This window comes from Lissotriton helveticus, chromosome 11 (assembly GCF_964261635.1).
Source record: "Lissotriton helveticus chromosome 11, aLisHel1.1, whole genome shotgun sequence".
NCBI classification, from domain to species: domain Eukaryota; kingdom Metazoa; phylum Chordata; class Amphibia; order Caudata; family Salamandridae; genus Lissotriton; species Lissotriton helveticus.
This window is the reverse complement of record NC_136072.1, coordinates 1,063,731,861-1,063,759,845: the sequence shown is the minus strand read 5'-3', so window position 1 is coordinate 1,063,759,845 and position 27,985 is coordinate 1,063,731,861. Positions and strand designations below refer to the sequence as shown.

The following is a 27,985-nucleotide window of genomic DNA, read 5'->3' as shown; positions in this document are numbered from 1 at the left end:
TGCCTGGTTCACCACCGCTCTCCAAGAAGCCAGACGCACCTCCAGACGCCTGGAGAAGAACTGGAGAAACACCATGACAACCGAAAACCACACAACCTACAAGGACTCCATGACGGACTACCGCAACCAGATCAGAGCCACCAAGAGGAACTTCATCCACAACAAAATCCTGGCCAACTCCAAGGAAATTTTCAGTGTCATTCAAGAATTCACAAAGCCACAAACATCACCCCATCCCAAGACCTCTGCGACCAGCTTGGAACCTATTTCCACCTCAAGATCAAAAACCTCTACGACCACTTCATCGGCCACCCACCAGACGCCACAGATGTCCCCCAACCCCAGAAATACCAGTCAGCCCACCATCTCCAACTGGACACTGATCACGGCCGAAGACACTGCCTCGATCATGAAAAGCATCAACTCGGGGCCCCCACCGACCCCTGCCTACCTCACATCTACCACAGAGACTCGGCTGCCATCGCACCCGAACTACAACACACCTTCAACATCCCCTTCAAAACATGCACCTTCCTAGATGACTGGAAGCGGGCAGAAGTCAGAACCCTGCTCAAGAAGTCCACAGCTGACCCCGCTGACCTCAAGCACTATCGGCCCATTTTGCTCCTCCCCTTTGCAGCCAAAGTTGCAGAGAAAACAGTCAACAGGAAACTGACACGATTCATTGAAGAGAACACCGTCCTCGACCCGTCTCAATCTGGATTCCGAAGCAACCACACACAGACCGCCTGGACCAAGGCCACTCCGCAGCCCTCATCCTACTTGACCTTTCAGCAGCCTTCGACTCCTTCTCCCACCACACACTAGTCGCCAGACTATACGACGCAGGCATACAAGGAACAGCCCTGGACTGGATCCGATCATTCCTCACTGGAAGAAGCCAAAGGATCCGACTCTCACCCTTCCGCTCCAATACCAAGAAAATCACCTGCAGAGTCACACAGGGTTCATTACTGAGCCCCACCCTCTTCAACATCTGCATGGCCTCAACATTGTATCCTACACCGACGATACCCATCTCATCCTCTCCCTCACGAAAGACACCAATGCCAAACTCAACTTCCAGAAAGGAATGCTAGACGTCGCAGTCTGGATGACTTAACAGCTGCCTGAAGCTCAACGCTGAGAAGACAAAACTCCTCGTCCTCTGTACCACCCCATCTGCATGGGACAGCACCTGGTTGCCGACCGCACTCTGAAGCCCACCTACCCCCTCAGACCACGCCAAGAACCTCGGCATCGTACTCAACTCATCACTTACCATGAACCGACAGGTCAATGCCGTCACCTCCAGCTGCTTCAACACCCTCCGCATCCTCCGCAAGACCTTCAAGTGGATCCCCACATGAGTCAAGGAAGACTGTCACCCACGCACTCTTCACCAGCAGACTGGACTATGGAAATGCACTCTATGCCGGCATCAAAACGTCTCTACTCCACAAACTCCAGACAATACAGAACACCGCGGCCAGACTCGTCCTTGGCATCCCCCTACACGAACACATCAGTCAACACCTACAAAGTCTCCCCTGGCTCCCCTTGGAGAAAAGAGTCACTTTCAAAATCCTCACTCACACCTGCAAATGCCTACACAACATCGGACCCAAATACCTCAACGACAGAATCAACTTCCACATACCCAAAAGAAACCTTCGATCTTCCAACCTCGCACTGGCCGAAACCCCACGCATCCACAGAGCCAGAGCAGGCGGAAGATCCTTCTCTCACATTGCAGACAAGACCTGGAACGAGCTACTGGCAGACATCAGACGTGCTCCCTCCCTGTACACATTCACGAATACCCTCAATACCTAACTCTTCAGCTAAACAGATCTGCGGACCCCCCCATCAGCGCCTTGAGACCCTCACGAGTGAGTAGCGCGCTTGCAATTCCCTGATTGATCGATTGATTTAGGTGCTTCGAAGCTCTTTTTGCTGTTGGAAACATCTCATACTGCAATGCCAGTTATAATGGCAACTTTCAGTTTCAGCCATGACCGAAGAAGCCTCTCCAAGAGTGGATGAAAAATATAGTCCTCCGAAGCAGGACCTAAAACATTATTCTGCAATAATGTAAAAAATTATTCTGCAATAATGTCAGTGGTCCACAAACAGCATTCCTCAGCACTGCAAGTATTGGCCCTGCCTGATGGGAACAACAAGCAGATGGACAGGCTTGGCAAGATATGTGGAACAGCATCTATAGTGCTAAAAGCAGTCGGCTCTTCAGCCCTCCTAGGAAGCTACGACCAATTGCTGTGGGAGACCACAGAGAGTTGCTGAAGATCTTTTGGAACAACACAACTAAGAGTTCTATAAAGAAGAAAGCCTTTTTAATCAGGTGGTCAGTGCTACCACCGAGTCAACCATGCTTTCAAGCTATAACTATGAATTATCCTTTTGAAGAGCCCCCTGTCTACATCTGAGTATTAGAACCAGATGCAGAGCCACAAATTCTAGTTTTAATTTTTTGGATCTTCTTTCTTAGGTCAGCATACAGAAGAGTAGATTCAACATGAAAAATGAGGCAGTACCATTAAAGGATGTAGGTGTGGAGGATATGGAAACAATCACAGTTCCAACATAAAGATCACTGCTACTATGAGCAACAGATTTCAGTCCCCTCTAGACATGCCGATCCCTGCAGCAGCAGTAACAGCAGAGATAACTTTATAACCAAAGAATGGGCACCAGAAATAACTTGTACCAGCCTCATTCTGCCAGTTCAAAAGTACTTCTGCTATTTAACAGTAGACAATAGCTCCTTTACTCCTACTCCCACTTGTACTCTGTTCCAGTAGAGGATTGTAAATATTATCTTTTAAAAGGCAGCCAAAACACAACAGGAGATAACTGGGTGCTAAGTGTTGCGTGAGATGGCTACCTGCTTATTTGAAAGGCCCCTCCACCCTCCTTTCCACCCTGTCTGTGAGTAATAGACCTAGTAGTGCCTCCCCTTTAAAGGGAGAAAAGCGTTCATTCATCATAAAGCTTAGTCTAGAAGGAAGAACCCAAGAGAGGAATGTAGACTCTAGATCTCTAGCTCGCCAGTATAGAGCAGTACTGCATTGTAACACTGCACCAGATCTTGCTTCATCTTAGGAAATGGGATTGAATGTTGTGCAGTCTGCTTGCATGATGCATCTTTCCTCGTTCTGATGGCTACTAAGGTCAGGAAAGTTTGAGGCATGTGTGGCTCTAGATAAACATGCATAGCATAAATCTGCCATCGAGTGTTTAGCCCAGATGTGTGCAAGTTGTTTTTCTTTGTAGAAAGTTTTTTGAGTCACAAGGTAGTGTGACTCCTGCTGGTAATTATTCAACTCTGTTAGGTTGTTTTCTTCCAACGTTGGTTTCGGACTTGTGCTCTTCTGCTCCGGTTCAAGACTATCATGCTATAGCTTTCTCGGTCTATGCCTTCTTCTCTATGGTATTGTTTTCGATCGCGGTCCTCTTTTACTCCCTGTTGATCGGGTCGATGACCACAATATTGGGCGACTCACATCTACCGCAGCCGTTCATGGGCCTTCGCCCTCTGGGGTACTGTTGTCAAAGTTAGGCGTTCCAACCGAATCATATCCACTCATGATGGAACAGAAGCCTTTCAGATTTTGTTTTCTGTTGCACAAAGTTTCCCCGCCCTGACCTTGACAAGGTGTGTCCTCTGTGCCTCTCCCCCAAGCACGGCCTGCTGCTCCTTCAGGTCTTTGTGACTTTGGACTCGATGTCTCAATGTTTTAAAGGAGCATGGACATAACACTGGACCGAGGACCTCCAGGAAGATATACAAGCACAATTGGCGGCAGATGAAGGGACCATCTCCCACAACAATAGCTCTGGCTCTGACATTGAGCTGCAACACCTGGCTCCAACTAGACAAGCCTTGCATAATGTGCCCCAACCACCTTGGCATTGACCCCTCCCCCCAAAACCACTACAAAGGGTTAACAGATCATGCCGAACAGACCAAAGCCCATTGCCGGGCCACCACTGTCTTTGGGTCGTGGTGTTCACAGACCGCTAGTTTCAGATATGCCCAGTCCCAGCTCGAAAAAATCATCCAACCTGACCACTCTAGCTTCTGAGATGAGTCGACCTTCGGCATCGAAACACCACCCGATGTCTGCACCAAAACCAGCAGCGTTGGACCCTAAAACTTCAGCACTGAAATCCTCGGCGTCTGAGCCGAAAACTTTTCACCCCCCAAAGCAGGACCTGGGTTAAAGCCAGTGAAACCAGTGCTTCAGAAACTACAGGATCGCCTTGACTCTAGACAAAAGCACATTATGATCCACCCTGATATTAGGCGCTCCAACTGGTGCCTAACCCTCCAAGAGACCGCTTTCTTTCAAGGAGGCTTTGGATGTTCTTGTTCCACTGAAGCACAGGAAAAAGATGGACAAGGCCACAAGCCCTGTACCATCAGCCCACCACTTATACCTGCTCCACACCATGCTCCGGCTTCGCCAGCTGCCCCTGCACCATATTCTCTGGAAGGGTCATTGCATTCTTACCTGGTGGTGGATATGACACAGACACTTTGAATATCCCTCCACAAGATGATACCTGGAACATTAATGAAACCAATGCCCCAGCGAATACAGACCCAGATCTGTATCCTACCAAACCCTCTCCCCCAGGAGACACTACCACCTACTAGACTAGATCTTCGGGGGATCTTCTGTCGCAGCAGCAGGGGAAGGTCCTCCACCCGAACCAGTCTAGCCTCAACCTCCATGCGGGGAGATTGAGCGGCGACTGTTGACTGCTTTCGATCTCCTTCCCGAAGTCTGTGATGTCATTCTGGCAGCCAGGCGTCCCTCCACAAAAACAGTATACGCTTGCAGGTGGAACAAGTTTGTGACATAGTGCACAGCGAAGGCTGTGGATACCCTTTCTGCCCCTCTTTCTGAAGTCCTTCTGTTAATTCTTTCTATGGCACAGCAGGGCTCTGCTCTGGGCACTATCAAAGGTTATCTTTTGGCCGTCTCTACCTCTCTGCAGCTTCCTGATCAGCCTTCTCTTTTTAAGTCCCCGGTTGTTAACCGTTTTCTGAAAGGCATTACGCACACGTTCCCTCCTGTGCCGTTCATCATGCCTCAATGGGACTTAAATCTTGCCTTGACGTTTCTGGTGTGCGTTCCCTTCGAGCACCTTCATAACTGTCCTTTGCGTCTTCTCACCTTAAGACTGCTTTCCTGGTGGCTATCACCTCTGCCAGAAGAGTTAGTGAGCTCCAGGCTCTTTCTTCTAAACCTCCTTTCCTTTCTGTTCATCCGGACAAGGTGGTTCTGAGGACCCGTCCTTCTTTTTTGCCAAAGGTTGTCTCTCCCTTCCACACCGGGCAGACCATCACTTTGCCCACCTTCTTTCCGCCTCCGCATCCTTCCAGAGAGGAAGAGAGGCTCCACCGTCTGGACCCAAAATGTGTGCACTCCTTATATATGTCAGTTCTGAGTGGATGACCAGCTCTTTGTTGGCTACGTGGGCGCCAAGAAAGGTCGGGCCGTGCACAAACGGACCATCTCTCGGTGGGTCGTTCTCTGCATCAAGGCCTGTTAGTCGTTGGCTAAGAAGGAGCCTCCTGTGGGGCTGCGTGCCCATTCCACCAGGGCAACAGCAGCATATGTCAGGCAGCTACATGGGCCTTGCTGCACACATTTACCAAGCATTACTGCCTTGACAGTCCAGTCCGGAGAGACGGCTTCTTTGGCCGTTCTGTTCTCCATGACTTTCTGGTGTAATCTTGTTCGCAGACCCAACACCGGGGTTAGTATTGCTGGGGTATCTATTCTAACTAAGGAATCTATCACTAACGTGTCTCTTTCAGATGCACAAGGTACTACTTGTGTAACGATATATCTGTAAGAAACATTAGTTAGTGATAGATTCCTTACCGCCCCACCCATCCTCACGGTTCTGCGAACTGATTACTAGGGTTAATGACATCCCTTTCAGGGCACTAGTTTCATGGCACCAGTAGTCTGTTTCTTGCATGGCTCTGCGTTCCTGGCGCGGAAAGTCGTGCACAGAACTGACGTCAGCGCGCCTGGGTGGCGCCTAAGTAGTCTCTGTGACGTCATCTCAGCGCACACGACGCCAGTGACTGACGTGGAGCTGCACAATGCCACCTACTGACGTGCAGGGGTACTGCTAAGCAAAACTTTCCAGATCCAGTCTGACGCCTGCGGATATTCTAAGGTAAGGAATCCATCACTAACTAATGTCTCTTACAGATATATGAATACACAAGTAGTAACTTGTGCTTCCCCCTATCTTGACAACTGGTTGTTGAAGATGGGCTCATCCCAGGCAGTCGTCTCCCATCTCCAGAGTATGGTGAAACTCTTACATTCACTGGGGTTCACTATCAACGTGCCAAAATCACACCTGACTTCCCGTCAGACACTCCCCTTCACCGGAGCAGTTTTGGACATGGTGCAGTTTAAGGCTTATCCTCCCAAGTGGTGAGTCCAGGATATTCGGGCTATGATACCGATATTTCATCCTCTATCCTGGATTTCAGATAGAATGATTCTGAGGCTACTGGACCTCATGGCCTCTTGTATCCTTCTTGTTGACCATGCCAGATGGCACATGCGGGTTTAGCGATGGGACCGGAAGTTCCAATGGGCACAGCATTGGGGAAATCCCACCGACCTGGTCCAGATCTCGGGGGGGACTGCTAAAGACCTTCAGTAGTGGCTATCACCCCGAAGTTGGGTCAGAGGCAGACCCCTCTCCCTTCCTCTTCCAGACTTCACCATAGTGACGGATTGAAATCTGGCAGTTGAGTTCTGTATAATACATCTAGATGTCCACAAATCAATTTTGTTATTTATGAAATTGCTGTTACATAGGGTGATAATTTTCATGTGATTTTCCACAATCCTCATCCATCTTTTGTCCACATTTGTTAGATGTCAACATTTTTGTACTAGCAATTGATAGTCTGTGACATGCCAAGGTGTGACTTGTGATACAATCCCAAGTTCTTGGTTGACTACCAGCATGACTCATTAGTTCAAGAAGCAGTGGGATAATGGGCATTAGAGGGAAGATTATGATTGTGTATCCACGTATAGATCACATCAGTTTTGTACTTGTTCCATTTGAGGTAGTTTTTGCACATCGTTGCCTATAATATGGGTGATAGAGAATTTCCCTGGTGGCTTCCTGATCTTCACTAAGCTGTTGCTGCTGTAAGTAACGTGTGAGAAGATTTTGACATTTTGTCAAGCACAGTGGGGACATCCTGCATAGGCAGATATAATTAACACAATGGGAACCCTTTGAGAATGTCACACAAAGGCTTGTTAATGCTTCAGGCCTAAAATACCCTTGTTGTGTCTGAGCAAATATTTTAACCAGGCTAGTGTCTTCTCAGTTGCACTAATAATTGAAGTCTTGACAGGATGCTTTGGCACTGAATCGTTGCTATATCGGATGTGGCTGAAAAAACAGCATTTTAGTTTAGTAGTAGTGGGCAGGACATTGCCTCAAGTATTTTTGTTTATTATGAAGAGTTAAACGTTTGGTGTGTGGTTTACTTATGTTTGCTCACTTTACATTCACCTTAAACTAAAACTGGAACTGTTCCACTTATTTAAACTACACTAACAATAACGGTTTTGCATGCTTTTAAGTCCTGTTGTTTTGTAACACTTGAAAATACTGATGCTGTTGTTAAAATGACTGTTAATTTTTTGTTATTTCTTATTCAAATTGTTGACTTGTTGATATTCAAAGGTGGTACTTAACCTGCTGAACAATCCTTTAAGCTAAATTACTGCCAGCTTACTCCATGTTCAGTGCTTTACATGGGTACATAGGTTTGTTTGTCATCCTCCTAACAACTATACTGTCATTTTTCTTTTTATAGTATGGGAGAAATGCTTTGGAAATAGTGATGAAATCCATAGTAAATCTTGACGTTCCACTAGTATCCCCTTCTGCGGACTATCCAGGCGAATTCTTTAAAGGTAATGAGTTATTTGATTAAAGTAAACTATTTCTTAGCATTATGACCTGGCTACACATGTAGGTTTCATCTCTTCCATGTTCTGAACACCCTGAATATTATTAACAACATTGACCTGTTATTTGTGAAAGCTAAGCCCTTCCAGATTTTGAGATAATGAAACCGAGATCAGGGAGGTGAAGTAGTTTGTTTGTGCTTATGCAGTTTTCGAGCAGTAAATCCTTTTATAAAAGTATGTTCAAACCCTACTATAGCAGCCAAGGCAGCTTTTCTTATAAAGACTATGTCATCCTCCAACTCATCTTGGGGGCTGTCCTCTTGGCAAACTAAGCAGGTCCCAGTCCTCAAATAAAATCTTTACAATATTTCTGGGATGAACCAGGTCTTTTTTTGTTCAAATCATTGCCTTGTTCCACAAACCCATTGCTAGCATCTGCACTTTGACTTCTCTATTTCGAAGATGAACATTTCTTTCTCACTTATTTGGAAGAAATCAACACAATTCTGGGTAAAACCAAATCATATTCTTCTGAGGACCCCTGTCCTGTATATAGTCTGTGGAACCACACCACAAAAGTAATTCCCCACCATTAGCATAACTACATTTCTTGTATCCGGAACCAGAGTTGTAACTTTAAAAAAGGAAACATCAAGCCTTTTCCTAAAAGGCCAGTGCAGAGCATTTTAAATTACAGGTTATTTAACATAGTCTGATAGAGACTTCTAACAGCAGATTCCTCACCTTTTGAATTTTCTCCAGGCATCAGATTGGGTCTGTAAAGTTTTCCAGCAGTAGCTCTGCAACCTGGTAGGTAGCGCCGTGCAGCACCACATTGATGCCATTCTACTTTAAAAATGACTTGCATAGTCTGTATAAGCACCACTTCTGCGAACTGATGTCCTTTACTTTCTGCCCCACCGAACAAATGCTGAGCTACCTGTTGCCTCTTTGAGACCTTCAACAAACTACAGTGTGCTAGGGAAATGTCACCTCCCAACGGACAGGTTTTAAAACCCTGTAAGTAATGTTGCAAGCAAATGTCTTTGACAGATACCCATCAGGTTTGTCTGCGGTGCCTGGGGTCACTTCACGACTTGGTCTGCAGTGGCTGCGCATCAATGGGAGGTCTGCAGTGGCTGCCATCGATGAACCCGAAGGCCATACAGAAGCACAAGCTAAAACTACTAAGGCCCCAAACAGCAGAAGACTCCTCGTCGAGACCTGTCAAAGTCCATGGGTTGGTCTCGGTCCTGTTCTCTGTTCCCAGAGCATCGACACCAATGCAGACTCCATCGATGCCAGAGGACATGGGGCCATAGGTATAAACACATTTCACCATAGACACCAGATTGGGCAAAACCCTTTGATACATCTGGCCCATTATGGTCTCACAGTCTGTGCCTCTACGGCCAAAGCTTTACTTGGTTTCCATCGAACCACAACCTGTTCTTGACATTCCACCTCCACAACGAATATCCCTCACTTCATTCCTTGTTTGGCACAGATTCCTACAAAGATTATGACCCATGTGGCAAAATTAGACCACCTTACCACAAAGAGAATTTGTATGACCATCTCCTGCTTCTGGATTGCTCATACCCCCTGGTGCTGCCAGTAAGGAGAGTGCTTCCTTTATGGTGGTAATACGGAGGGAGGCTGAAATTCTCTACCTCAAATCCCCTACTTGAAGGTCAAAAATCAATGTTTTGACTTGCGTTCTCCAGACTGGGCAGGCCAGTACTGAGCCACTAACCTCTTTTAACAAGGCATTCATTGAGATTGTTTGGGGCCTGGTCCAAACCTTTCCTTACTCACTCAGTAAATAGTCAAATTGCAAGATGCATCCTCTTAGAGCTTTGTGGTGCAGACATCTACTAGTCGGACAAACTCAAATACTTTTTTGACTACTCCCCTAATATGGTGTCAGTAGAGTGGATACCCTTAGGAATAGTACATATCTTTCCAGTAGTTTGGCACCCAGGTATTTCAAAGCCAGTTGTCTGTTGGGCCGCTATTCCAATACTCTGAGATTCAGTGGCGCAAGTCCTCCCAGATGTCCCAGAAGACCGTTGACCTGTCCTAATCCAAGCTGTACAAGATGGGCTTAATGTGGCCAATTTCCTGTTTCGGTGGAGCCTAGACACTGCCAATTCCAATGGCCCAGCCATTAGCACCAGTAGCACCAGTGTTGCCACGCCAAGCTGCAGTCAACAGGTTTTTCAGGCAATATTCAGTTGTTCCTTATGGACATGCCCTTTAACTGGATTTGCCTTTTTTGGGGAGGAGACCGATTCCTCTCTGGAGTGGTTAAAAAGGAGCAGGGTCACAGCACAGTCCCTGGGTTATTTGCCCTGCTAACCATATCAGCTCTACCATTCCTTTCACGGTTTTGGATGACGCACCCCATACAGTCAGCCGCTTCAGCCTCAAGAACGTGGCCAGCAATGCTGAGGCTGTGGCACCCACCAACACTGTGGTTATTACATCAAACAGGTGGGTCCTGCAGCTTGTTGAGAAGGGATGCACCCTACCCTCTAAAGCCACTCCGCTGCCCCTTCCGCTGACTCTGGAACAATTTTCTGAGGACCATCTGTCCATCTTACAACTGGGATTGCAAGCCGTTTTGCCAAATGAAGCCAAAGAAGGACCGGAGGCCTTCTTCCTATTTTAGACCTGAGCCTAGTCCATGCCTTCCTCCGGAAGGACAAATTCAGAATGCTCACCTTGGCTCAGGTCTGACCTTGACTCTGGAGCCTAGTTGGTTGCATTGTGTCTGCATGATGCTTATTTCCATATTCCAGTTCTGCAGGCCATCGGTGCTACCTGTGGTTCATGGTGGGAGAGGAGCATTTTCAGTTTGCTGTGCTCCCCTTTTGTGAACACCCAAGGAGCACTGGTGAGACCAAAGTGATGTCAGTGGTAGCAGCACCTCCTAGGAGATCGGGGGTTCCAGTCTTCCCCTTACCTTGATGCCTGGCTGTTAAAGGTGGGCTCGCCCCAAGCAGTCTTCAACTATGTCCAGACTATGGAAAACCTCCTGTCATCTTTATGGTTCACTATGAACATGCCAAAGTCACACCTTACTCCTTTTCAGAAGCTTCCCTTCATCAGAGCCATTCTGGACAGGGCTCGGTTTCGTTCCTTTTCCCTGGAAAGAAGAGTCTTGGAAATTCAGGCTATTTACCGATCTTTCAACCTCTGTCCTGAATTTCATTGAGGTTGACTCTGAGGCTGCTGAGATTAATGACTTTCATCCTTCTGTTCAAACACACCAGGTGGCACATGGCGGCTCTGCAGTGAGATCGGAGGTCTCAGTGGCCCCAGCATCGAGAGGCCTTCTTCGATCATGTTTATATTTCGAAGGGGACTACAAAAGGCCGGCAGTGGTGGTTACTGGACCCCACAATTGGATCAGCAGCAGACCCCTCTTCCTACCCCACTCAGAGCGGAGCGTGGTGACCGATGCATCATTCCTGTGTTGGGGGTGGCCACCTGGGAGAGGTGAAGATCAGAGGCCTTTAGTCTCCAGCCTAGTCCCTAATCCATATCAAGCTTCTGGAGCTGAGGGCCACTTCTTGGAGCTGAAAGCCTTCTTTCCATCATTCAGGAAGAGGTTGCTGCAGGTGCTTACGGACAACAATACTGCCATGTGGTAGTACAACAAATGGGGCAGGGTGGGGGGTCACAGGCCCTGTACAAGGATTAGGCGCTGCACCTCTGGAAATGACTGGGCCATGAAGGCATTTTTCTAGTTGCAAAACAACCGGAAAGGATCTTTGAACCAAATTCAGACAAACTCAGCCATCAACACCTAGCTGTTTACAAATCGCAATTGTACCAGAGGTGGTGCAAGGTCTCTTCTGCCAATGGGTTGAGCCTTGGCTGAATCTGTTCACCACAGCAGAAAATGAGCAATGTCAGCAAATCAGCATGTTGGAGATTCCAAGGTATCCTTGCTCGAGAGACTGGTTCCACCTAGAGTGGAACACGGGACTCCTGTATGACTTCAACCTATACTTCTTCTGTCCCGAGTTCTCAAGATCAGAGCCAACCGGGCCCAAGTCATTTTAGTGGCCCCAAATTGGGCATGTAGAGTATGGTATCTAGTGCTCCTGAGCATCTGTCCTCCGATCATGCTGCCCCTCTGGGAGAATCTGCTGATGCAGCCACAGGGTTGGGTTCTGCACCCGGCCTTTGCAATCTGCACCTTCATACTTGGAGATGTAGCGGCAACAGCTAAACACTTTTGACCTTCCTTCGGAGTTGGTCATCTTGGCAGCCAGACATCCCTTGGCGAAAACTGTATTGGGTGGTTGTTGGGATAAATTAGTGGCTTAGTGCAGCAAGCAGCAGATATACCCTCTGCAGGCAAAGTTATCTGAAGTTTTCTTGTTTGTTTAGCTCCTTGTCCTGCAAGGCTTTACTCTGGGCATAGTTAAAGGGTAACTTTGGCCTTTTTGCGGTTGCCGGATCAGCCTTCGTTTAAGTCACCAGTTGTGATGCATATTTGTGAAAGGCCTGCAACCTGTATCCTCCTTCTTCTTTTGCAATGATACAGTGGAAACTTAGCTTGGCCTTTACATAGTTTATGTACTCTCCAATTGAACTGCTTCAGTTTCCCCTGCAGCTTTTCACTCTGGTGATAGTGTTCCTCCTCACCATAACGTCGGCACTGAGTTTAAGTGCACTGCAAGCTTTATCAGCCTGTCAAACACCACCTTCTTCCCAGACAAACTGGTTCTGCGGATATGAGCAATGTTCCACTTAAGTCAAACAATCACCCTGCTGACGTTCTGTGCTACACCTAATCCCTCTGAGGAGAGATTCCATCATTTGGACCCTAACAGAGCACTGCGCTTTTATATCGACTGTCCTATAGAACACCGGGTTGACAATCCGCTGCTCTCTGTGGGGTATGTTTGAGCAGAAAAAGGCAAGGCCGTGCAGATGTGGATCTCCCTCTGACTCGTGCTCTGCCTTAAGATCCCTGCTACACATTGGCCAAGAAGCATGCTCCAGAAGGATTGTGACCTAATTATATCAGGTATAAAGCTGTTACTACTGTCTTGGCATGCAATGTTCCTGTTCTGGACATCTGCAGGGAGCTACGTGGGCATCACTCCAAACGTTCACACAGCACTACTATCTGGACAACCAGGTTTGCCAACAAGGGCTTTTTGCCCACTCGGTCCTACAAGATCTTTTGGTTTGAGACAGTTCACTAATCCTTCTCCAAATAGACATTACTTTGGTACTTGTCAAAAAGATGAGGAATCTGTGGTGAGAAGTTTTAATCGGAAGAACATGTTGCTTACCTTGGTTAATGCTATTTTTGGTTGAGACTATATTTTATTCAACAAATTAGAGAGGCAGGGTTATTAAATGGGATACTCCCATTCTCCTTAAGAACAATATGATAAACAACAAGAGGGAGTATACCCCAAAGAAAACAAGATCAACGAGATATGTGAAGGAAGAAGAAAGGAAAAAATGTACCTTTCTTTAAAAAGACCCCTCACTCACCAGCCTAGTTGGTGACATGCTTCATCATAGGGGTCCCACCCGAGTAGCCGAATGCCACCCGGGTGTGCTTCAACGCCTGTTTACAGCTGAGCTGGTTTTTAGGTGATTGTACAAGTGAGTAGTGTATGTGAAAATAAAAATGTCAATTGTACTCCCTAAGATTTAATGTGGAGCAATAGGAAAAGATTAACATAGAAAGTGTGATACCCTAATTGATTTATGGTAACTTCTCAGTACCAGTACCTTAATCGTGTGTTTTTTTGTTGTTGAAAGTAACGCCATTTTTATTCTCTTAAGATGTCCGGCAAGGGTTAATAGGTGTTGGACTCATTAATGTCGAAGACCGATCTGGTATTTTGACACTTGATAAAGGTAAGGCAAGTTTTATCACTGTTAGGGCTGTAATATGTATATAATTATTAATCGTGTTGCACATTGTTACAAATAAGTGCACTGTCAGAAGGTTCTGTTAAGTTGAAATATTCTAGACCTATTAAAAGCACCTTCTGCTTCAGACTGCACTATTTTACTAGCCTCAGTTTACTCCATCTAAGCAATCTACTTGTCTGCATATCATATAACGGTGTTCCCTAGTTTTCTTTATTTTTTATTATTTCCTTTTACAGCACTACCTGCAGCATTAGGCTCCTTCAAGCCACATTGTATACTTTAAGGTTGAGGTACTTCATTGTTTCTAAATAAGTAGGTGATGATTTTTACGCAAAAATGTGCATTCGTTCACTGTACCTTACAGGGAGATAACCCTCTGAGGAACTCCAATTTAGCTTTATCATCAAGTCCTTGTGATTAGGCTGGGGAAACGACATAGCTCTATAGCGAAAAGCATTAGGACATATTTTAAAAGATTGTTTCCTGTTGTAAAGTTTTTAATCCAATAAATGTTACCTTAGAATGAGAACTGAATTGAGTTCTCATAATTCCCAGTTTATTACTTAACAAAACTTTTTTGCTTATCCTAGCCCCTTAACAACTGTATTTTTTTTGTTTATTTTTTATCAACAGATTACAACAATATAGGAAGGTTCCTTAACCGAATTCTTGGTATGGAAGTACACCAGCAAAATGCTCTGTTCCAGTATTTTTCAGACACACTGAATGCTGTTATCCAGAATGCTAAAAAGAATGGAAGATATGACATGGGAATTTTAGGTATAATTACATATGCTTGCATCTTTTTTTTAAATGCATATTTGTTCATCTTCTTACATCTACTACTTTATTTTTTACAGATTTAGGCTCTGGAGATGAAAAAGTAAGAAAGGCTGATGTAAAAAAGTTCTTAACTCCAGGATATTCTACTTCAGGGCATGTAGAACTCTATACAGTAAGTGTTATGTAATAGAAAAAGGCTCCGTATTTTTTTCTTTTCAGTTAATCACTGAGCATGTCTTTTTATGTTTGTCACATTGATATTTGAATTAACCAGTGGCGTTTTGTTTCCAACTTCGCTGCTTTGTTTATTATTCGCCTCTTTAACATTATGAATTTTATTTGCTCTAATGTGAAGCTGACTGTTAATTGCATGCTGCAGTTATCTTTTATTTCAAATGGTATGTTACTCACAACCCATTGTTTCAGCAACAGGATTTTTCAGAAATCTGTTGAAAATAATATTGTCATTGATTGAAGTAAGATGCCTCGAACAGCAGATTCCTCATCTTCTGAATATTCCCCAGGAATCAGACTGGATCCAAAAGCTTTTTTCAGCAATATCTCTGCATGCCAGTTGGTGGCGCTGTGCCTCTCTGCACTGACACCCCTCCAGAACTCCAATGCGGACCCTATATAGGTGCTTTTTAGGTCGAGGAGCGAGAAGGCTGCGCTTGCGCAGTCTCCGGGAGGAGAATTAATGCTTCTTAGTAGGGCTGTAGAACCCGCCTCCCTGACCAGTCCCTCCTCCATTGGCTGGCTTCCTAAACGGAGGCCAGCCATTGGAGGAGAGAGCCGTCACTCCGAATTAGCCCCGTCTTTTTCGGATTTGGGGGCGTCATTTTTGCTGTTCTTTAGACAGTGACGTCATCCGTCACTCAGAACAGCAAAACCACGCCCCCGAATCCGAAATTCTTCTAGCTTTGCGGCCGCCATTTTTTTTTTCTCGTCTGGGGAGGATCGTCTTGTTTGGCATTACCGCTAACAGTATCGCGTTTGCTCATTAAATTTTGTTTTAATTTTGGATCGTGATGGCTGGCCCTTGCATCCCCGCCGCTGCCTGCCAGAAGACTGCAGTGTGCTCTGTCTGCCGTTTTTTTAAATTTTTTTTAAATTTATTTAATTCACCGGGAGCCTACCCCGGATTGCCGCCGAGAGTCGATCTCAAGCCCAACCCCCCCCGCTGCCGGCCGGGGATCCTCTGAGAGGCGCTGTGGCCGCCTCCAAACTCCAGGGCCGTGCTGCGACTGGTTACCGCAGCCGCGACCCGGAAGTACAGTGGGCCAGGCAGGAAGCAGACGGGGGGTCTCCCCGCGCTCCTGCCCGGCAAGGAGAAGAAGCCCGTCCCCAGCCGCCGCTGACCGGAGAAGCCCAGCAGCCCTGCCCACGGCAGAGAGGAGCCGCCGCCTCTCTAAACAGCCGGTGAGTGCCGTTTTTCTTGCTTCTGCCCCCCTCCAAGGGCCCGTCCCCAGCCGCCGCTGACCGGAGAAGCCCAGCAGCCCTGAGATACAAAACAAATGCAAATGTTGCCAGGACTCTAGGTGGATGGATTAATCACAATCATGAACCACACCTGAATGTAAGTGAGGCCACTTCTGCTCAGGCCCCCCGCTCCTTCTGCATACATTAATGGTCGCCCCAGCGAGAGACTTGGAATGACACTTCCGCACACTGGTAAAATGGATGTAATAGAGGCCAATCTGCCTCCTCACTAGGCAACTGGCGGCATCTGAACTTCACAGGCACAGCTCAAATCGGCCAACACTCTGGCCAAAAAAGCGGGCCTCACCTGAAACTCATATCCTGGCCCATTGCCCGAGTGCACGCTATACCAATCCAACCCTGATCAGTGAATGCTTCTATCGACATTAGTGCAAGTTTGCTGCATGAACAAACAATAAGTATGGCATGGGCGCACACGTCTCGCAGCATTAGTTCAAACGCACCTCATGCACATACAGCAGGTACAGCATGAGCAGCATCAGCACATGCTTCCCACTATATTAGTGCAAGTTCACCTCATACACATAGGGCACGTACAGCAAGGGCTTTATTAGTGAATGATTCTATCCGCATTAGTGCAAGCTCATGCCATGTATATAGATCACTACAGCGTGGGCAATATTAATGAATGGTTCCCTCTGCAGTCGTGCAAGTGTACCTCATGCACAAAGAACATGTACAGTATGCACAGTATCAGTGCCCGCCTCCGTCCGCATTAGTGCAAGCACAGCTCATTCACATAGAACACGTACAGTATGAGCAGAATCAGTACATTCTTCCCACTGCATTAGTACAAGCTCACGTCATGCACACAGATTACATAGAGCATGGGAAGTATTAATGAAGGCTTTTATTAGTATTGGTGAAAGCTCACCTCATGCACATAGAGCAGATACAGCATGAGCAGCATCAGTGTATGCGTTCCAGAAGCCCAGCAGCCCTGCCCGCGGCAGAGAGGAGCCGCCGCCTCTCTAAACAGCCGGTGAGTGCCGTTTTTCTTGCTTCTGCCCCCCTCCAAGGTGTGAACTTTGTTCTGTCCACATGCATAATAGCAACAGGGGAACTGTCAACTTTTGCCAAGTGCAGCAACATACGCTGCTGTGATTTTAGTCATTTTTTGAACCAGAAACGTTTTGGGAAGGTTAAATAAATGCAGGTTATGCAGCACGTGATGGATTATGGAGCAAATTTAAAACCAAGTGAAAAACGTGGCAGCCACAAAATCGGATAATTCCAGTGGCACTATCTCAGAGCTACCAGTAACAACAGCTCTCTATTGGAGCCAGTGCAAATGGAGGAAAGGAGGGCGACGAGAAACATATACAATCAGTGTCACGGGTAGAAAGCATTAATGAAAAAGAACCTGCGTGAGTGAAATAAAGCGGCAGGGAATGTATGAGGGGGGTTGACGCGAGATGCATGAGGTGGAATCAAGACTGCGCTATCTTGTTATACTGCACCCAAATCTTTGATAGCATCGGCCGCAGGCTTTGGAGAAAAGCTTGTGAAAAAAACGTATTAAAGTGAGCACTGCTGACAGGCATATTATCCCTCTGAGGTGCCTTCCTGGATTTTGAATATGTGACTTGCTGGCTACACACACAAAACTGTGACAGGCACGTTAACCCACTGAGCGGATGTGCCTGTTGCACAAGGATCTCTAAACAGGCACGTCAACCCACTGAACTGTCTTAGTGGAACTGGACCCGGATGCTTACACACATCTCCGTTGCTGGCACATAAATCCACTGAGCTGTCTTGCTGGCATTCGAAAAACACCAAAAGCACCGGGCGTCTCTGCGCCAGGCACATTAACCCGCCGGGCTTTCTTGTCAGCTATAATCACTAGCAGCTGTGCGGTGCCCAGCATCTGGCCCGGCCTCGATGGTGGGAATGTTCACGTAGCCGAGTTTATCGGTGAGAACTTCCCATGACAGCACCTCTGCCTGCAAGATGTTTCAGCGTCTCCCACACGGCGCCCTGCTCCCACACTCCCCCCACCACACACACATAGCCCAGCGCCTCATCTAACAGCCAAAAGCCATTAATACTGGGACTATTGTTTACAATTAGTTGGCTGTACTGTCACTCTCATTTGCTTATTTATTATTCAAGCTTCTGTAGCCTTTACCTCCTCCTCTTCTTCTATCTGTCCTACCCCTGCAGCATGCCCAAAGTACTTGTGTCCTTCCACTGCTGACATTTTTCAAGGTACTTTTTTCTCCCTGTTTAAGCGCTCCATAACCGTGCATGCATTTTCCATCTGTCTCTCATTTGCCTGTATGTGTGTGTGGGTGGCTTTGTGTGTGTGTGTGGCTCTGTGTGGGTGTAAATGCAATAGGTCCTGCATTTGCGAGCGATTACGCTATTGGCATTGTAAATGACAATGTCATTTATTTAACGATTAAGCTATTGGCAATGTAAATGACAAAGCCATTTATTTATGATAAAAAAAAAGTCATGAGCAATGCCAATAGCTCTCCCTTTAATAATGCTGAGACCATTGCATTGTAAATGCTTGTTTGAAACGCTGACGTCCATTCCTTTCTGCACCACCAGATACGGATCCGGAACTACTCCACTCTTCCAGATACACATTTATCTCAAATCGAATTCAGTCCAAAAGTCCATCTGGAGGCGGATAGTCTTTGTGCTTAAAATACTTGTATATCAATGAAAAAGCAAAATAAAGTGGGACTCAGCCTCTTCCTGCCACTCTGGAACTCCTGAGAAGGCAGAAGAGTCCTCAATCCTCTCGATCTTGCTCCTGGAGTCAGTCGGCTTTGAAGTAAATCCCGCAACTTGTCCCGGCACAACCCGTGTCTGAGAGCCGCTTGTGACACCACGGCTTATCTGACATTCTGCAAAGTCATGCTCTGACCCTTCAGATACCTTTCAACTTACTCTAGCATGCCTGTGGGCTGCAAGGACCCATGAGGCGCTCCATCTGGAATACCGCTGACAGGTGGACCATTTGAGAACACCACGGGGCCTGTCCTATCTCTTCTCTAGCTAAATGATCCATGTCTGTTGCCTGACCATGGATGCCGATGCAGACTCCCATTGGCGCAGGAGGACAAGGTGCCCATTGTGCTTTTCCTCTTAGTCTGGGACCAAGGCCGCACTTGGTTGCCATTGAACAGCAAGCTGCTCTGCTTGAATTCTTGCCATTACAAGGAAGATTCTTTACACTACATTCTTTGTTTGCTACCAATTCTGCCCATGATTATGATGCGGGTGTGAGAATACAGGCTTTTTGCAGGTTCACCCCCATTTGGTTTGCCCCATTTTGACTACTAAGCACTGGTGTAATGACTCTGAAATGCCCTAAGCCCTGCTAATCAGGACACTCACGCTTAAAAAGATACATGTATAATTGGTTTATCCTTACTGTACATTACCAGTAATTCCCTAGTATAGGAGGCTGGCTTAGTATATGGTGCACACTTATTTAAGTGAAGCACCCTACACTAATCCAGACAACCCTTATGGGTATTTTAGTGGTCTTAGACAACCTCTGAAAGCTCTCTATGTGGTAGCTGTGGAGAGCAGCCTTCAGGCTTAGTCCAGAAGGAGTGTAAAGCAGTTTGTTTTACCAGTACTAATCATATAGTGTAGGTTAAACGAAAAAGAACCATACAGTGTAGTTATAAAAATAGTAATATTTATTATATACACTCACACATTGGTATATCTCCTACCCGGAGATATAAACACAATACACACAATATTTCCAAACGAGAACAGGTAAGTAAACAGTGGTCTCCAGGGGGGAGACCAAACCAAATGCTAATAAAGTGAAATACGAACTGCGACAAAGTAGAGACTGGATCCAGAAGACTTAGAAGAGTTGGGGACCCAAGGAACCACCCAAGGTAAGTACCCAGAAAACCTACAGAGGCCATGTGCAGAGTGGAAACACAGCCGCGTACTCAATCCAAGTTAATGGGGAAGTTGCTGTTGCAGTTTTCAAGAAGGACCTTGACGAAACCCAGTGAAAGATAGGTTGGAGTGTCACCCCACCCGTGGAAACCTTAGGAACCAGGATACCTACACCAGGGAAGCCAGGTGCAAAGTGACTTCTGAAAAACTCCATAGACTGCAATGGAGGACTTCAGTGACAATTCAGCTGGCGAACAAGGTGAAAGGGACCGGTGCAATACAAGGGTGGAGTTTTGAAAAGGAGTGCCTGTAAGCAGAGGGGGCAGAATCTATGCCACTCGGGAGTGACCAGGAGGCACAAAAGACCAGTGACACTGATTACGGAAGATGGAGAGTTGGCAGTGACCTTGTGGCAGCTGTGAGGACCAGGCGATGCTGTGGCAGACCGGGAGCCGTTCACGAGCTGTCCTATGTTGGGAGTCGAGACCCAGGATGTCGGCGTCCAGCGGGAGCACCAACAAGCCTTGGCAGCAGCAACAAATGCGGAAAACTAAGTAGGTGCAGTATCGGGACTGTGAGAAGTTGGCCTGATATATGATGTTTTATCAACAAAAGAGAGGGGGGACCCTGGAGCTATTAAGGTCCAGTGTCCATGCTCCTATATCAATGTCAAAACAAAAAGGGGGACACTGTTCCTCAGCGTCTGGTGCAAATAGTCACCTGAAACGCACGGGTGCAAAAAGTCACCTGTGTATTAAAAGGGGTATAAGAGAGAAATAGGAAAAGGAAAGCAAAACCTTAGGTACACAGGACCCACCCAAGGAGTGAAAAAACATATTTCGTCCTCTGTTGCCCTCACACACCCCTGGGGGTGTCATGCTTCATCATCGGACGTTTGCTCCTCGTAGGGCCGGCGCTGCAATTCCCTACGGGCCCCCGAAGGGTCTCTTTATCGGTTATCTTTTTAGGACAGCCGGATGGTGCATGTGGGTGTGTGGGGTGGGGGTCCAATGAGGGTAAACAAGTGCGTGCAAAGTGAAAATTAAAAGGGGGTAAATATGCAGCGAATGTTTAATATATATACCCTTGGCAGATTTGACTGCCAAATAAAATCTTGTTCCTGTAGGCATACTAACCCCAGGAATCAAGAAGGTCATGGGTCGACATGTTTCGCGCCTCCGTCGCCTTAAGGGTCGTTTGCGCTTCATCAGGACCAGTATTATAAAATTTATGTGCACGTGAATTAAATTAAAATACCCTCTAAATTCAACAGGGCGGGCGGTGGGGTTGTAAACCCGTAGTCTGGCTACAGCTTCATTGTAAGTACCGCTCCTGTTCAATACCTCGCTTATTGAGCGATGTCTTCTCTGGCAACAACAATCGGCGCCCGCACATTACCGGGCTTCGAATCAGTTTGTCCCGGGGTGCTGCCTCCTGTGCACCTACCCAGTCCGAATGTCAGCCATTTTAATTTTCACTTTGCACGCACTTGTTTACCCTCATTGGACCCACATGCACCATCCGGCTGTCCTAAAAAGATCTCCGATAAAGAGACCCTTCGGGGGCCCGTAGGGAATTGCAGCGCCGGCCCTACGAGGAGCAAACGCCCGATGATGAAGCATGACACCCCCAGGGGTGTGTGAGGGCAACAGAGGACGAAATATGTTTTTTCACTCCTTGGGTGGGTCCTGTGTACCTAAGGTTTTGCTTTCCTTTTCCTATTTCTCTCTTATACCCCTTTTAATACACAGGTGACTTTTTGCACCCGTGCGTTTCAGGTGACTATTTGCACCAGACGCTGAGGAACAGTGTCCACCTTCCTGATATATGATGCTCACTAGTTCTAGTGATCACCTTGTATCAGTCCAAACAACCCTTATGGTGATTGGTTGTAAGTCAACCTTATAGACCAGCTATCCTAATGGTAGCATGGACAAAGCAGTCTTAGGCTAAACTCTTTTGGCATGTGAAGCCAGCTGTTTTACCACAATATAACCCCTTGAATACCAGATGAAAGGACACCACACAGGTTGTTATGAAAATAAACAGTGTATTTATTAATAACACCTCTGAACTCTTTATGAGGTCAGAGGGCTAAGCACATGACAATCTCTTACGAAAAATACTTCAAGTTGCACAACATTACAATGGTGCCCGAGGGGCACGACAAACCATATACTAAGTAAGTGGAATGTGAAAGTCGATAAAAGGAATGGAGCTGTCCAGAAGCTGTAGGATCGATGGGACCACGCTACACTAACTTCAGGTAAGTAATAGGAGGCCCACGGAACGCGTGTGCAGAGTGTGAACTCACACGCGAGATGCGCAACAACGTCTATGGACAGTACAGTTCAAGTTAAAGGTGAGTACGGACAATCCTGACTAGGTAGGACTAAAACGACTGTGGAACTGGACACTAGGACAGTTAAACTACCCTTGAGCACCGAAATGCTCTTGTTACCTCACCCACGGGCCGCGGGTGCATAGGTGTCAAAGTGCGTCAGGTTCTCGCGTTGAAGTCAATGGAGCCTGAAAGAAAAGATGCTGCAGGCGACCAGGAGGAAGATGTCCGGTGCAATCCAAGGGTGGATTGTTGAAGAAGGAGACCTGAAAACAGAGGGGACAATGTTCACAGTCACTAGCCAGTGACTGGAGTGGAACCAGGAAGGAACCAGATGTGGTTGTGGCGATCAGGTGAAGAGTGGACGCTTGACTCTGCAGCCATGTCGACCAGGAGGTGTCTTCGACGACCAGGATGGAGGCACGAGCTTGTCCCACGCAGGCTCTCGCTTTCGGCGGTGTCGGATCCGGGATTGAACTCAACAGGCCTTGGCAAAGGCAACCCACGCGGTGAGTGAAGAAAGCGTCTGGTGCGGACTAGGAGAGTCCGGGGTGCCCCTCTTTTGGAAGGGAGCAAGGGCCAGTCTGGAGCAACCAGACCAGCAGTGAAGATTCAAAGGTTCGTCGTCTAGGAGGCCACTAGCCAGCCAGCAAGTGACCAGACAACGCGTCGAGCAGCAACAAAGCAGAAGGGCCCCACGCAGATCTCGTGGTTGCTGGAGGGCTGATCTTCGGTGCAGGGGCTGCTCGGGGCTGGGCTTCTCAGTCCCCAAAGCACTTGGTCGAGTTTACCTCGGGAGTCGTGCTGGAAGCGAAGTGCAGGTTCGTTCAAGATGGCCGGTCCCGCGTGTCTCGTCGCACCCACGGGTCTCAGCTTTGCTGCAGATGTGCGAGAGGTCGGAGAGGTCTGGGAATCCGGGTCGCGTCGGGCTCTGAAGTCTGGATCCTCGAGGGAAGACGACAAAGTGAAGCCGCTGGACGCTTGATGGTGCCTGCAGTTTGCAGGGTGGACACTCCTTGTCCACAAGGGAGATTCTTCAGTCTTCTGTGGAGCAGAACGTTGAAGGCCAGAGTTTCTTCTTGATGAATAGTTCAGGATAATCTAATTTGGGATGGGACCAGCTCCTACCTTTATTCTCCTAAAGGGGCCTGCACTACTGACTAGGTCCCTCCCCTGGGTGGGACCAGGAAGGGGGGTGGCTACACCCCCTATCCTTTGTCCAGTTTCCCGCCAGAGCTGGGGCAGGGATGCCCCAGCAACTGGTTTGAACCGGTGTATGCACAGGGCACCTGGTGTGCCCCAGGCATGTCTCATTCCTTTCAGGCCTCCCTACCTCAATACACAAAATCCTGTCTGGGGTGGTGCTAGCACCTCCCAAGGCAGGAAACCCTTTGTCCAAGCCATCCTTGCTGGAAGGACTCCCAGCAGAAGGAGGTCAGACTTGTGTCTGTGGTGGCAGCATCCATTTTGTGATGCTGAGGCTTGAGTTAACTTTAACCGGGGTTCACAGTTACATACATGTCGTGTCCCTCTAGAAGGGTGGAATGCTGCCCCCGTCGCCAGAATTGGCGAGGGGGTAGTATTCCAAATCGTATAACACCTTACTCGACATGCTTTGATGATGTTATACCAGAGTTAGCATTTAACCGCGAGGTTTATAATGTTCTTAAGAGTATATGGTATAGCGTTATCATGGAACAGCTATTAGGACTTGGTTCCGCAAGCTGCAAACGGGCTCAGCTCATGCCAGAGCACCATCTCACATAATTCCAAGCACTCTGCCTTCAGGATTGATAAGGCCTTCCATAGGAGTGACGGATAGGAATATATGTGTCCATTTTAGGGTTAGATATAGGTATACTATATCTACAGCAAAGGGTGTTTACACCACCTTGCCCCAGCTGTCATGCAGCCAGTTGTGTCAGATTTAGATGGCCAGCCAGGGGTGGCATAATACATGCTTCAGCCCCTGGTAGGCCCTGGGTACACCTATGCCCTGTGTACAGGGACTGATAAGGTGGCCCAGTACCAATTGGTAAATGCACTAAAAGTACATGGTTGTCAATTTAGAGAGAGAACAGCTAGGCTGTGGGTCTGATTAGCAGGCCCACAGCCAGGGAAAGTAGTAAACCAGTGAAGCAAAAAGCAAAAATCTGGGGTGACCATAGGATTGCAGACCCCACTCTCCTACAGGGACTGCCAAGGTCCAAGGGACTACCAAGTGCAGGAGAGTTAGAGCAGGCCCAGAGCAAGCAAGGGAGCCCACTGGAGCCAAAGACACTCAAGAGGACCCTCAGGCTGAAGGCACAGGAGTCGGAAGAGTACCTCGAGCAGCTCACCAAAGATCAGGCCCATGGTGCAGGGGATGCGGTGAGGACGAAGATCTTGGCAGGAAGAGATTCTGGAGGCTGAAGCTTCTTGGAGCCCGAAGATCTCTCGAGTAGAGTCAACAAGCCTTGGCAACAGCAAGTCAACCTGGTGCTCCGGGGTGCTGTTCCAGTAGTTCAGACGAGGGATACTGACCTCAGACTTGGTGAGAAGGCAGTGCAGGCCTCGAGGGAGGTACATAACCACCACATGTGTTGCTGAACCTTTCGAAGTCCAGAGGACGTCAGGAGCAGAACAACGGTCAGCTTAGTTGCAATGCCTCCAGATGCAGGGGAGTGACTCCTTCACTACAAGTGTCTTTGAAGCCCACAGGCCTGGAGATAACCTGGATGAAGCACAGGCACCGATGACGCAAACGACTGGCTGGATGACAAAGACCCGGGGCAGCAGGAGTCTCCCCAGATACAGTCTTTGTTCCCAAAGTGCAGTCCAACGAATTCCAAAGATCCCAGACTGTGGAAGTAGAAGTGGTTTCAGATCTGAATTTTGTCTGATGACAAATCTGAAGAGCCACCCAAGGGTAAGCCCTTAAGTACACAAAGGAAAGGGTTGGGAAGATTCAGGTGTCCCTCCCAGAGGAGGGTCTGACAGAGGAAGGATACTCCCATATCCTTTGTCCAGTTTGGTGTGAGAGCGGTCCAACAGTTCCCTGAACTGATTTCAACTGAAGCATGCAAGGAGGGCACCAAATGAGCCTTAAAAAGCAGTCTGGTAGCGCTGGCAAGCGCCCCCCCCCACCCGAGCCCAATACACTAAGTCCTGTCTGGGAGGTGGTCACAACTCCCTGTGACAGGAAACTTGTTGTTCTACCTTCCCCTGCTCGAGCTCAGCTCAGAAGCAGGAGGGCAGAATTGTATCTGTGGTCGGCAGGAGCACTAGTTTGCTGTTAGACTCTGAAAGGCTGGTACTGGGAATACAGGGGTGCTCACTAGGGGAGGCCCCCAGTACACTGGATCCTACATCCAACACGGAAATCTGTTGGGGTAGGATTCCAACATGTTTTATACCAAACATCACTGGTTTCGGTGCAGCCAATATATAGTTAGGCATCTCGTAATGGACTTGATGTCCACTTTAGGTATAAAATGGCTGACCGCACTTACAAAGTCTGGAGAATTGACTCCTGGGTTTGTCCGGAGTGTTTTCCCATGGGTACGAAATGAGACGGACTGCCGCGTTTACGTCCAAAGTACAAGAAACGATCAATTGGATATGGTTTCTCTGGAACCCTCCATTTAAATTATTTGCTGTACCCCGTTTGACAGTGGGACAGGATAAAGTGTCATATGGAGTCTGACTCCCCACTGAATTTTGACAACTAGGAACGTTGTACCACGATATCGATTGTATGAATAGATGGTGTGAGTATACCGAATGTGTATAAGTTCAGCTTTGCCAATAATATAATGGGCACAGAGACTGAAGTTCAAAGCACTCCTTCTACCTCTTAGATAACCCCGGCCCAATACCGGAAATTCTGCATTGTAAATAATCTGGTCCTGATGAAGGTGGTTGTAAAGTTCCCCCACCGAAACGTGCTTTGACCATATCTGTCATCAGGGGAAATCCTCTTCTAGGACAACACACGAGTGGAAGAAATATTGACCGGTTAAATTAGCAATCAGGCTAAAAGTTGATGTGTATATCAATATTTGGATTTCCTAGTGCAATGGTATTTTTCTGTGTATATGTGTTAGGGTATTAGTAAGTGTTTGCCTGATGAGTGACCTTGTGAGGGTGCGGCATGGGGTTATTTTTTATTTTTAGTATATTATATCATTGATCTGGTATGACAAATGTGTTGTGTAATATGTTTTTTATGAACTGATTTTCTTTGTTATATTTGTCTTGTAAAGTTTAATTGGTTCATCATATATAAATAGTATCACATCTGTTATAATTTGTCATAAATGAACTGATGTAAATTCAGATCACAGTATAATATTAAATCTATTGAAAAAAGAGAAAAAAATATTTTATATGTACAAAAAAGACAAATTGATTATATTTTTTGAATGAGTCATGTTTGATATGTGGGTTGGGGCCTAGTCTAACATCTGAGCCCATAGGAGGCCTCGCATAAAGAAATATAGGTCAGACAAGAGTATCTCTTTACAGTGATTATTTCCCCCCTCACTCTTGAACCTTAAAATACATATAAGGGTTGCCTTCCTCCCTTTTACAAGCATGGCACCCTCAGACATAACCAAGCACCCTGCCTTTAGGATTGAAAGGCCTACCTTAGGGGTGACTTATAGGTTTGAAGTGCACTGACCTCAGATATAAGGACACCTATATTTGTGGTGAGTGGTGCTAGCACCAGCTCACACAGGCTGCAATGGCCGGCCTGTAGTCACAGTTTGAGTGGTCTCTCTTGGGTGGCATAATACATGCTGCAGCCCATGGGAGACCCCTGGTGTACCTATGCCCTGGGTACCTTACTACCATATACTAGGGACTTCCATGGGTACACCAGTAGCCAATTAGGAAGGTACCAAAGTACTTACCATAGTCCAATTTAGGTAGAGCACAGTGACTGGGGTCCTGATTAGCAGGATCCCAGCCAGACTAGTCAGAAAACAGAATGACATCAGCAAAAAGTGGGGGTAACCATGAAGGCAGATCCTACTTTCCTACACCTAGTATATGATACCCGGGGCATCTAGGGCCTGTAAGTTAGTGTCTCTCGTGGACTGCCTCACTTGTGTCACCATGTGTGTTGTGTGATGAGGCAAAAGCATGACTCCCAGTCTGCCATTTCTGCCTGGCAGAGCAGGCTTACACTGCCAACTCGACTTTGCCATTGCAATCAATGGCAAAGTCCAAGCCACCATTTTTAGGGCTCGGCCTACGTCACCACTTCGTCAGAAGTGGGGCGGAGCTCTGAACCGTATTGTTAAGGGGCTCAGAATCGTGAAGTAAAAATTCCTCCGTGCGCGAGAATTTTTCGTGGTGTTGTGTGCCATCTGCATGGTCATTGGTCCTCTGACGGCTGTGTTTTTGTAAGTGTTCACGCAATAGGCCCTAGGAATTTATCTCTATTGACTTCCTGCATTTTCCGTTCTAACACGCGCATGAGAATGCCATCAATTTCCAATTACCAGATGTCCGGGTCTGTTCGCGCATTCACGACTCTTTAGTTTTCTTGAGCTGTGTGTGCGCGCATGCTGTCTCC

General features: G+C 47.2%; 1 protein-coding gene across 6 annotated transcripts in view; it reads left to right on the top strand.

Moving 5' to 3' along the window:
* SBNO1 (strawberry notch homolog 1) overlaps positions 1-27,985 on the top strand; it is a 1,344,504-nt gene that overhangs the window by 1,062,259 nt on the left and 254,260 nt on the right. For all 6 annotated transcript variants that reach the window (XM_078667602.1, XM_078667600.1, XM_078667599.1 and 3 more), the window contains 4 exons: positions 7,904-8,003; positions 13,824-13,898; positions 14,550-14,696; positions 14,777-14,871. In XM_078667602.1, coding sequence (XP_078523728.1) covers positions 7,904-8,003; positions 13,824-13,898; positions 14,550-14,696; positions 14,777-14,871 — 417 coding nt within the window. The remainder of the gene's footprint in view (positions 1-7,903; positions 8,004-13,823; positions 13,899-14,549; positions 14,697-14,776; positions 14,872-27,985) is intronic.